Source organism: Thunnus maccoyii, chromosome 2 (assembly GCF_910596095.1).
Source record: "Thunnus maccoyii chromosome 2, fThuMac1.1, whole genome shotgun sequence".
Lineage (NCBI taxonomy): Eukaryota > Metazoa > Chordata > Actinopteri > Scombriformes > Scombridae > Thunnus > Thunnus maccoyii.
The window spans coordinates 30,584,323-30,596,380 of NC_056534.1; the positions used below are offsets into that span (position 1 = coordinate 30,584,323).

General features: G+C 41.8%; 1 protein-coding gene across 4 annotated transcripts in view; it reads right to left on the reverse strand.

The window, feature by feature from the left end:
• Window positions 1-796: 796 nt before the first annotated feature.
• The window catches only part of ldb1b (LIM-domain binding 1b), a 28,122-nt gene continuing 16,860 nt past the window's right edge, over window positions 797-12,058 (reverse strand). For 2 of the 4 annotated variants that reach the window (XM_042430785.1, XM_042430778.1), the window contains 10 exons: window positions 8,253-8,355; window positions 6,604-6,648; window positions 6,279-6,354; window positions 6,075-6,177; window positions 5,766-5,938; window positions 5,405-5,527; window positions 5,210-5,293; window positions 3,653-3,776; window positions 3,407-3,555; window positions 797-3,086 (listed from right to left, as the gene is read on the reverse strand). In XM_042430785.1, the coding sequence (XP_042286719.1) occupies window positions 2,856-3,086; window positions 3,407-3,555; window positions 3,653-3,776; window positions 5,210-5,293; window positions 5,405-5,527; window positions 5,766-5,938; window positions 6,075-6,177; window positions 6,279-6,354; window positions 6,604-6,648; window positions 8,253-8,355 (1,211 nt within the window). In that variant the 3' untranslated portion in view covers window positions 797-2,855. Of the gene's footprint in view, window positions 3,087-3,406; window positions 3,556-3,652; window positions 3,777-5,209; window positions 5,294-5,404; window positions 5,528-5,765; window positions 5,939-6,074; window positions 6,178-6,278; window positions 6,355-6,603; window positions 6,649-8,252; window positions 8,356-10,668; window positions 10,692-10,937; window positions 11,227-12,058 lie in introns of those variants that run through there. The other 2 variants (XM_042430794.1, XM_042430801.1) reach the window with 2 other exon arrangements.

Below are 12,058 nucleotides of genomic sequence, written 5' to 3' on the forward strand. Positions count from 1 at the left end.
TTACAGATTTGGACACACAAGATCAGTTCTGTTTCATTTCTTTTGTCACTCTGCTTTTTAAAGTCTGAATAAAAATAACACCGGCAGTCCTATGACATCATCAGGGGTTATTTTATCTCGGCCTCGGCTTGGAGACTTGGAGAAAATCTGATAACAAAAAGCATGTTTTGCCAGCTGAGGACGTGGAAGGAAGAAAGACACAAGGATTTACAGGCATGGAGGGCCAAACAATGAGTTGCATTATGGGATTAGAATGAGTCCACGTTTTTGGAGTTTGACCCTCATGGGTCAGGATTTCTCTGCCTTTGTTGCAACAATTTTACTAAAAAATATGCAATATAGCCCTTTTCAAAAATGCTGTATGTTTTCCAGTTCCTTTAAAAAGTAAATACAGAATTCACTTGTGCACAGGTGCTGCTTAAATCAAAATGACTCCATTTAAGTAAATTAGCTGCACTGGTAAAAAAACCAAAAAAACTCCTGTATTTAAAGGACTTTATATTGTCTTCAGTTACTTTTTTATAGTATGTGTCCAGACATGCTGTATGCTGTGTTTATGCTTCTCAACAGTGCTATAATCTTCATATTTGGATTCCCCACTGAACCCTGAATGATGCCTTATGTTACAACACTCTCCAACAGTGAGAACACCTGTTATTTCCATTAGTTAAGTCAGTGTCAGAACTGTAAATAGCAAATTGAAATTCTCCAAAATGACCAAAACCAAGAAGCACTGACACACGACTTAATTTATCAGCTGTGTTGCAATAATTACAAATTCACCAACTACACAATATTTTAAAGTGAAAATGTATCTTTTTATTGGTACCATACATTAATTATCAAGGGCAGAAACTAACCAAATCAAAAAATATATATCAAACAATGATTTTTCTACAGGGTTTGGAGAAGGTACAAGTCACCATTCAAACTCAATCATAACTGCTGCTGGATTCAACTGTAACGAAATGGAAATGTACAAAAGAATAACAGAGCTTCAGCCGTTTTTATAAGAATTTAAAGACTCAGCATTGCTACCAAATATGCCGACTGAACTTAATGTTAAGCTGGTTTTAGAAGATGCTTGGATGACTGATGGCATCACTCTGTTGATTATAAAAGAGACCACACAAATAAAGACAATTTGGACACAAAACTAATAAAAAACCCTCTGTTTGTAGCCAGTGATTTAACTGGAAATCCACTGGTTGACTAACAAATTCAGCGAGCACATTCACTTGACATCAGGTTGAAAGTTGAGTTGCAGTACACAAAAATTGTGACGATTGTTAAGTGAAAAATCACTTCCTGTATACATGAAATAAATGAGTGAATTTCTGAAATTTCCAAAATAAATACAAAAAAAAAAAAAAAAAAATCAACAGAGACACAGTAAAATCATCTCTCCATGGTGCCATTGTACCCCTGGGGTTTTGTAATTTAATTTACAGTTTTAAAAAAGAGGGAGGAAGAGGAGGAAAGAGCAGGTGGGAAGATAAGAGGGACGGGTTCATGAGTGTTTTTTCTCCTTTTTCCTATTTTTGTTTCTTTACATTAGATCGGGATGGCTTTAGGTAAATCTAAGTAAGAATACATTTTATTACAGTCAGACAGAACTTTGCTACTACCTTAAATATACAAGCACAAATACACAAAAATTCAAATCTCCAAAAAGGAACGAAAAAGACAAAATAAAAACATCCACACTAAATTATTTCTCTTTTATAAACATAAAAGATAAAAACAATATATTTTAGAGGGGGAGGGGGGATAAAAGTCCTGTGTTGCTCCTTGGTCTGTAGCTTTTCAGTATCGGTAGAAAATAAAAAAGTAACAATTGAAATGAAGGCGTTTAATACAAATTAAAAAACATTCTAGGGAAATATATACTGTATAAAAACTCTTAAAATGTGTAACTGTGTGTATGTGTGTGTTGTAAATGCTCTCTGTTTGAAAGACTGCATCCATTGTAGTCTAATCAGAGATGGCTCGGGCACTAGGGGACTCAAAATCCTTCAATCGTTATGTTATTTTTGTATGTGTGTGTGTATGTGTGTCCTTGTGTGTGTGTGTGTGTCACTTCCCTAGTGCCACATTTCAGCTCTCCTGCTAGAGTGTGAATTTCAATGGTTTTTATGGACTGATTCTAAATTCTGGTCTGTCTGATTTGGCAAAGCCACAAATATGTTCAGACTGCCTCGTTTCTCTCCTCAAACATTACACACACTCGCGCGCACACACATATACTCTATTAACAAACATTACCAGTGGCTTATGCGTCAGGGCAGTCCAGAATTGAGAGCCAATGTTTAGAGGACGGGCGGACAAGTCGTCCCTAAGCAACTCGCCACCATCTCTGAGCCCCACTGCCCACCCCCCCTCCCCTCCACCCCACCCCTTCCTACAGGTGTGTATGGTTTGTTTAGGGTGTTTTAGAGTTCAGTATGGTTTGTTTAGAGTGCACAGTTCTGCCCTGGATTAAATCCCCGCGCCTCCTTGGTCGCATCTACCAAGTCGCTGTCCGAAATGAAAATTAGCAAGAGCAGACGGGACATGTTGTGTATGAGATGAGGGGGGGGGGGGGGGGGGACAGAGGCGGGACCACAGTGCCTAAATATGTGGGAGAAACTTTTAAAACTTCCTCTGGCTCAGCGAAACTGTCAGAGGAGGTCATACTGAGCTCCCTCGGGCTACCTGTGTTTGTTGAATCTGAGCTCTAAATGATGTCGGGGGTCAGCGAGCGGGCGAGAGGGTGCTGCTGTTGCACTCGTGGCTGTCAGGGTGGGGTTGGGTGGGGGGGCTGAGGAGTGACAGAGAGAGGGGGTTTTGTGTTTGAGGTTGCGGGGCTCTGGGCTCTACTGCGATGCCTGTGAGGTGGGGTTGTCGCTCTTGCTCTCCTGGCTGGAGGGGGCCTTGTTGTTCCAGGGCGAGTTGGAGCCCAGCGCCGGAGAGTTGTTGAAGCTGTCCTCGTCGTCGATGCCGTTGGCCGCGTCGAACTGCGTGTTCTCCAGCCGCGTGATCAGACGCTCGTCCTCGTCGCCGAACTCCCCTCCCATCAGCGTGGGTTCTCCCACTACCATCACATCCTGCGAAGACACGAAACAGTGTTAACATTTAAATTCTGTGAGGAGGAAGAGGTGTCATGAAAAAACTACAGCACAGCATATTGGGTTCATACACCTGGGGAATGTGTGATGTCAAACACACAGGTGGTTTTTGACCATTTAAAACTTCAGTTACTATTGTAAAATGGATTTATCTACTTTGTTGAAACTCAAATGTGTTTTAAGTTGACTTTATTTGCTTTGAATTTGTTTACAGTGTCCTGCACTGGTTAACTGTAATAGTGTTTCTGTTGGAGATGTAATAGCAGAGTAATGACAGTAGGTGGCACTGATGTACTCACTGGAACTTGGCTGGACAGAGGGAAGCCGCTGCCAGGGCTCTTCTTTTTGTTGTTGTTGTTGTTATTAGTTCCTCCTCCTCCACTGATGGTGCTGCCACCTGACATCTTACGCTTCCGCCGTTTGTTTGGGGCCTGTCTTGATGGCTCAGCTACAGAGAATGGGAAGGAGAGACAGAGAGAGTTAGAAGATAAGTTAACTGTGTTTGTGTGTGTGCCTACATCTGTGTCTGTGTGTTGTTCATCTACCTGGTGGTGCCACCATCCTCTGCCATTTCTGGAAGAGGCAGGTCTTGAGGCAGTCTCTGGGGCTGAGGCTGTATGTCTTGTGTCTGGACATCAGCTCCTGCATGGGCTCCAGAATAACACACAGCTGGAGGAGGGAATAAAGAGAGGCAGCAGGTTAGAAATCACACATTGTTGTAGATCATATACTTTAATTGATCATCCATTATTATCAGCTGGTGTTCAGGACAAATATTTGGTGTGCTTGAAATTCTCAGATGAGAAAATACAAGAAGACAATGATTAAACACGACTCATTGTTTTTCTCGGAGTCAAAAGACACATTAAACTCCAGCACTGAGGCATCTGAAGCAGTTTATGCGTTCCCCTGTGGATTTTCAGTCTTGCTGGTGACTGAATGAATCGTGTAGGTGCTAGTGTCCAGTGAACTCCTCAGTCTGTGTTACCATGCTCAACAGTTAATAGAACATTAAAACACTGCTTTCTAAAAAGGAAATAATATGACTTTCTGGGTGTACCAGAGTTTCATATGTACGTAGCGTTAGGGAAACATGTCAGGATGAGATTTTGAGCAGCAGCCTCTGGCTACACACAACTTTTCATCTAGTTTTTTTCCCCCTCAAAAAAAAAACAACGAGACCATGGCGGGACTCAAGAGGCAACAGGTGTGGGGATACAATTTGTTTGATGAATATGTGGTGTCATCAGCAACTATGATGTCCTCTACTGGCTTTATCAGGTGTCAGAGAGAAATGTAACACGTGTTAGAGCTGCTCTGTGAGAGTCAGGCAGGAGATAAAGACCAATCTAGGACCTAGAGAGGCAGCTGAATGTTATAAAACATAATAAGATGAAATGAATTACTTGTTATTTTAATGTTTTGTAGTAGTGTTTTGTTTTGTTTTTTTAAATTGATGTAAACAAGAACACTGGACCTGCACATCCAGTCCAACCTGTGCATCCTTGTGTATGCTGGTAGAACATGAGATGCAAGCAATATGGGACATACTCATCGACACATTACATCATATGGTAACGTACATTATTGTGTCCATATATTGACTTCTCGTACGATATATGGACATGACCTTGATCATTTTTGCTGACCTCGATACTGTCTATTGTGTTTACATGTGTGTTTGTTTACATAAGAATGTCACCAACATTTTAGCCAACATGATGCCAGAATAAACAGCATAACTTATTGTGTGTGGTCTATCTATTTGAGGCAAATAACCCATCTCAAATATTTCTGGGACAATATATCGTCTAACAAAAGTGGTTATTGTGGTCACTAGTGGTCATGAAACTCTACATAGTAACTTAAATGTCTCAACAACAACAGCAAAAAAAAAAAAAAAAAAAAAATTTATCATCAGAATCAACTATTTGTAAGTCAAGTACAGCTATAATTTGAATACCTGCAAGGCACCAGATAAGTAATTTTGTTCTTAGATGTTCTTACTAAAATATGACCATGATCATGACACAATGAAGAGAAAAACCATCAAACACCAACGTCATTCTTGAGGTAAAATGTTGTATGCGTGCCTCACTTACTCGGAGGTAGTTAAGAGTAGAGTTCGACAGGCCACATCTTGTAATGTTTTTGGACAGCTGGTCCAGCATCTGTGGGTCCTGGGCCTGAGATACCAACAAACAAGACACACATTAACATAACTGACACACACACACACAACATAACATACATCACATGTACCCCTGTGGATTACCACTCTCTCTGTATCTACTCACATGCATGGCCAGTATACTGCGGGGGATGAGTTCACGGTGTTGTCTGATGCTGAAGTGCCACGTCTTTATCCTCATCATGTCGTCAAACATGAACTCCAGGTACAAGCGCCCCTCTACGCACACCTACAGCAGTTCAGAGGACTGAGGTCAGTAAACAGCAGGTCAACTGTAAAATCTATGCAGAGAACGGTACAAGCTGCACCTCTGCAGACACACTAGGGTTGTAAGTCGGAGTGATCACATTACTGGAGAAACGCTGTTAAATTTTACAAAGATGTTTCCTAAACTGTTTTAATAAATGACAGAAATAGCCATACATATCTTAAAACAAGGTGTGTTTTAAGCAGACACAAACACGGACCTGTGTGAACATGGGCTTTCCATTCTGGGTGACCATGGTGCACTGATCACAGTCGAGGGAGACAAAGTTGTTGTGGAAGGACTCCTTCGGATGTTTCAGCACATAGTAGAGCTCAGTGGCACCGCCCTCAAATATACTCCGGAAGTATCTTGGAATCAACGTCCGGCCAATTGCTGGAGAGAAGGAGAGAAAACACAAAGGGTATGAGAACAGGAAGATGTTAGCAGGTTGTACAGTCCATTCATGACTGTAGGACTAAGGGATGAAAAGTGTAGTATGTCCCTCAAACAGATATTCTATGTTTCTTACTGTAACGTTTGGGCCCATCCTCCAGACAGAAAGTAATGGTCAACATGGCGTCGTCTTCAAAGAACTCTGTAGTAAATGCATCCCACCACAGGTTATCACACTCCTACAAGGTGGAGAGGGGGGGGGGGATAATCAGTTACCAACACAGTTCTTGGGTTGTTAGTGTGTCTGAGTGTGCGTATGTGGCCGTGTGCGCTTACGAACCTCTGTCCAGTTCTGTAGCCGTTTGTTGAGTTCAAATATTCTGTAGTCTGTCTGGTTGCCATATGGTGTGTGCCTCCTGCTCCACAAAAAGACAAGAGTAGGAGAAAACAAAAGACAGACGGGTTGAGAACAGTTATCTTGTGATAATATGACAGCGTCAGTACTTTTAGGACAGTTTCACAACCTAGTTTAGCCTTGCCGCAGACTAAATGCAAAATTTGTATTGAAAGCGAGATAAGAATACAGCTTCCCACGACCTTATCTACACTTGTGTTAATGCAGTTTTCACATTAGCTGGAGATACTGGGAAATAATGTAGTCTTACCCTATTCCTGGCTCCAGGTATGTGGGAGGATACATTGGGGTGGGACTGGAGAAACGAGAGACAGAGAGATTATTACATTCAGCTATAGTGCTAATATGCCCTCCTCCAAGAGCTAGTCTATCTTTACGACCCTGGGACGCGAGCCAAACATGGCACAAATTGGATGATACAAGGAGACAGTAAATAACAACACGTCTCAGTTACACACACACACACACACACACACACACACACACACTCACACACCAACTGAAGCAAACTCGCTCGCTGCAAAAAGACAAGCCGTGCAGCACGGCACACAATTCTTCTCAGGTGTGTTTCCTAACCTTACTGAGCCACACAAGACAAGTCAAATCAATTTTAGCATTAAACATCACCCACTCAACAGTTTTAGCTTGTAGCTCAACAAGCATTTGCCTGAATAATGGGTTGTGTTAATGGTGGTGGACAAAAATGACACTGCACTAAATTACACAGGCTATTGGATCAGCCTTTTACAGACTGAGAAAACAAACACAAGTGCTCTCCTTTGCTAAAATATCACCAATAAACCTTCCTGCACCCAACAGTGTTCCCAGAATACCTTGGTGTGATAGTGCTATCAGTTTCAAATAAGTGTTCCACAAATACTTTGTGTATTGTACACTTAACTTGCACATAAATATACCTCTAGCAGCTGATCTGAAGAACAGATTTATAGTGTTACAGTTGAGTGTGATGGTGCAGCATCACTGTTTCGTTCTTTAAGGAAACCCTGTGCAGCTGACTGGATGAATGCATCGCTATCTGTGCTGTTCTTGAATTTTACCTCAGGTTTTCCAACTGAGAAAATAGAGCGGCTGTTCTGGAAATGTCAGATTTTACCAAAACTATCCACTGAAACCATTTTCTTAACTTAATGTACATCTAATTTGAGTATTTGTCCAGGATGTTTGTGAACGTGAGCGAACACAAACAGTCACTGTGTAGTTCAAACTCACCATACAGCACTACGCATTGACTCTGTTATCAAAACCACTTTACACAGTTTGCTGATTGGTTAAATTATTGGTGAGCTGCCAAGATGAATTGATTACTGGAGGTTTTCCAAGCTAACGTCTTGTATCAGAAACTGAACTCATGATGTCTGTGCTGGCTTTGTCAGACTGTATAAACATGGTATCCAATAATACAAACACATTTATAAAAGTGTGTTCAGATAGAAAGCAAAGTGAATTTGACTGCTGGACCATTTGTGCAATCTCTGTTTATTTGACTCAAACAGCCAATGTACTGTGTGTACAGATGTTAGCTTTAAGCTAGCTAGAAAGGGACTCTGATCTAAGAACTCACCAGGACCTCCAGTTCTTTTAGGAATCACCCTCCAGTCTTTTTACTTTCTCCTTTTGTTTCTGTTCATTTATAAAGCAGATTCATGTAACACTAGGATCAATGCAAATTTTCCCTTGGAGCCCACCAGGAAAATGTGTGCCTAATCGTGCCCAATTGAGTCTTTCCCTGTGTTTATATGTAATCTTGCCTTCTCTAAAATCTGCTTTGATTTCTGTATGAACACACCTTAAGACATCTAAAAGTCTTGGTTTTCCCACCCAGAGCAGACTCTGAAAAGTACACACACCCAAACACAAAGACACAGACATAAAACTCACCCCACGTCTCTGTCCAGCATGGTGCCGGGATGGAAAGGGGGGAAAGTGCTACCGTTGGGGGGCTCCTTAGGGGAGTACAGCTTGAATGACTTGGAGGAACAGCCTGGAAGAGAGGTGAGAAAAAATATTAGAAAGAACATAAAAGTAATTATATTTTTTTAATGTTGTAGGTTCAGGGATTACTTAAAATGTTAGTTTTTAGGGCTTCAAGATAAGTTTAACAGCTATATCTGTCAGAAATAACATAGATGTGTCAAATCTGGGAACAAATGCTGTATCTATTAATCCACAAATTCAACCATTGACACTGCAAACCTTTAAACACATTGTGAATAGTGGTCCAGCTGGGACTGTTAATAAACATCTACATTGTAAGGCAGAAAAGAAAGAACACAGAAGAGGTTGAAGATGGCGCCCGCAGTTGCTATACCATACGGAATTACAGTGGCATTAGTTAGTTATTCGCTTTTGGAGTGGCCCTTACAAAGAATGACTGTATTATGTGAGGGTGAAGGCAGCCTGAGCTGGCCAGTATGGCCCAGTTTTAGTTGGCTGCACTCACAGGTCATCCCAAATACCTCAATCTTGTTACAGGAAGACGCAAAACAACAACATGAACAGGAGAGAGATTCCTGTAAACATTGTGCTCCTGCTACACCGCTACAGAAACTGCTGCCCTCCTTCTACTCTCCCTTCACACTCAGTATACAACTATCAAATACCAACCAATTACACTAACAGACCAATACTAACCCAATACACACACACACACACACACACACACAAACAAAAAACTGATGAAAATCTGTCTCACACACACATCTCCATCCCCCTGTTCTACTCTAATTGCCCAGCTCTCCTATAAAGGCCATCCAGGCGTGGCGGCCTCCAGGTCATGACCCCTGCCGTCACCATGGTGAAGCCCCGCCTCATTAATGTCTCTCTGTCTTGTCTCTGCATATTAAAACATATCAATGTACGTGTGAAAGAGACTGAGATGTTTTCCAGCAAGGGTAATTGTGATTTGAGACCACTGCAGCAATGTTATCTATATATTTCAAGGATACAGTCAGACAATTAAAGAGTAAAACAGCTTCTCTTCTGTAAAGAGGTTTTAAAAAAGCTAACTTTTCAATAATGTATGCTAGCTGTCTAAAGTCAGCTTTTTCTATGTTTGTTGGAGACTGCACGACAACACAAACATGCAAAAAGATAAACACAAATTGTTGTGGGACTGACAGAGAGCCATGTTCAAAACTGACCTTAGGGACCACACCGATATACATCAAGTTGGTCAGTCTTAACTGATCTACAGTATGTTATCTAGTAAAAAGAAAATGTCTCAGGTCTACAGGTTTCTATTCTGTGTAATAGTGGCCACATAGTCAACAATATCTCTCTTACAGACCTACTTGTAAATAAATAATAAATCAACAAGGAAAGTTCTTCCATGAAGACAAGCACAGATCTTTAAAACAAGTATCACATCTTCTACACAGAAAAAAATCCATTTGAAATCCTGTCTTCACTTCGTGTAAAAATAAGTTGTTTGCTTTGTGTGAGCCAGTAATGCTATGCAAAGGCCTGAATGCACCACCAGAGGAAAACAAATGGGGTTGATAAATAAATAAATAATCGATGGTTAAGTGTCCATTAGTTGTTGAGAGCTCCATTAGCTCCTCTCTTCTCCTGTTAGCTGTTAATGACAGGCAGTCACAATCACATCAGCTGGATTTCACTTCCTCCACTGGGAATCATGCTCCCCTCTCCTACAAGCAGAAACTCTACATATATAAATATATATGTATACACACACACACACACACACACACACACACACACACACTTTACACATATCTTAACTTCCTTGGTTTGAGTGATGCTAACCACCGTCACCCAACCTTCAGAGCATAAGATCTCAAATATTTTGTGGCATGAATCCCGAAAAAAAACCCATAACATTTGATTTCACAAGAGAAAAATCCACCAAGCATTACAAAGTCTCCTCTAAATGATAATAACACGTCGTGGTGTTGGACTCCTGTCACCATGATAGCTAAGTATCCAAACGGAATACAAGCGATAGCTAGGTTACACTGAAGCATTAACCTGCAAACTTTTTTTCTTTTTTTACAAAAACCTGACATGAATCTAAAGATTTTATCAAGTTGCACTTAAAACGTCCTATTCGCCAGTTTAGTATGTCACAACTCTATCAATCAAAGCACATTTTGACGAGGGGTTGCCTGCTTACAAAGGCAATTAGAAAGGCAGCCAGCGCATACTGCTAACACTTAGCTGTTAGCTCGGCCAAAACGGGTCATTTCGGGGGGAGAGTTTACAGCCACAAACGCCTACAAACACAATTATAACAAACAAGATAGCTACTGAAAGATACACGATAAAATAACCTCACTGTCCTCACTCGCCAAAGCGAAGCCTGTATACAACACTGCCTTGTGTGGGCCTGCGAGGCAAGCTAACGCTAGCCAGCCTTGAAAACAGTTGGTAACCAGTTAGCTGCTGTTAGCCGTTAGCCGTTAAATCCCCTTTTCAACGAGAAAGCACCGAAATAACGCAAGAAATTACAACCGCGGCGGCTCGTAAACTACGTTTAACCGCCACAGCTGCTAGACATTGCAGGAAAATGTGTGTGTTTGTGGGGTAAAGCGACCCCTTTTTTACCTGCAAAGAAGTCCAATCAGAAAATTGATGTTTACAGATCCGTGGTGATAGACCGTGTGTACGCTCCGTGCGTAAAGACGGATAGGCCCGCTGGACGCAACGTACCAACACAATACGTCCCTCTGAATAGGATCAATAAAAAATCTGCTCAAACCGCGAGACTGAGAGGGAATAAGGCCCAAATTGCGGGAGTCGGTCGGCTATGTTTTGTCCCGCATGAGGCCTTGTCAGTGGGCTGAAGCCTGCTGTGGGTTTACATACGGACCCCGATGAGCCCTTTGTTCACGGGAGGACATGAACAATAGCTGTAGGCCCTCCTCCTCCTCCTCCTCCTCTCCTCCCTCAGCAATGCTCCTCTCTCCTCTGCCCAGCACCGCCAGCCGCCCCCCTTCCGCCCCCCACTCCCACTGCACATAAAGGTTGTCTGGTAAGCATTTTTTTTCTTCCTTCCTCCTCCCCGCATCCCATCCTTTCCCTGTAACTGACACAGACGAGAATTGGCCCTAATGCAGTCAAGTGGAAGTGTGTGTGTGTGCAAATAAAGATCGTGCTGACTGCAAAGTGGTTTTCATGTTCGCCTAATTAGTGCACATCATCAGCTTGCTACAAAAACAACTGAGCTGAGACACTGACAGCCAAGTCCCAGGTCATGTGTAATAATATACAAGGTGGGTCCCATGCAGTGCAGTGCAGTACAGCAGCCTGATCAGCCAAGAGGAGATTAAGATCTTATAAATTAACTTTCATGTAAGGAAAACAGACATGGGTTGTTTACAATTAATTGTGTCTTTGAGTTTGTACACTGAACTGTCTCCAAGGTAGGCCAGTAAATCCATTACCATTGGGAATCTCTCTCTCTCTCCCTCTCTCTCTCACACACACACACAGAAAGCACTAAGCCAAAAGGAGAATCCCATAGGCCTCTAAATCTGCTTAAATCGCCTCAAATTATAATCAGATATTCAGATCACAGCCAGAGAGGACTCACCCATATGGCCAAAGTTGAGATATAAAAAGAACAAGTAGTATTAGGTCAGGAGTTTTTCATACTGTATATGTGGTAGTGTGTGTGTGTGTGTGTGTAGCCGGACATCTGAGCCACCAACATGTTCTGATTTATA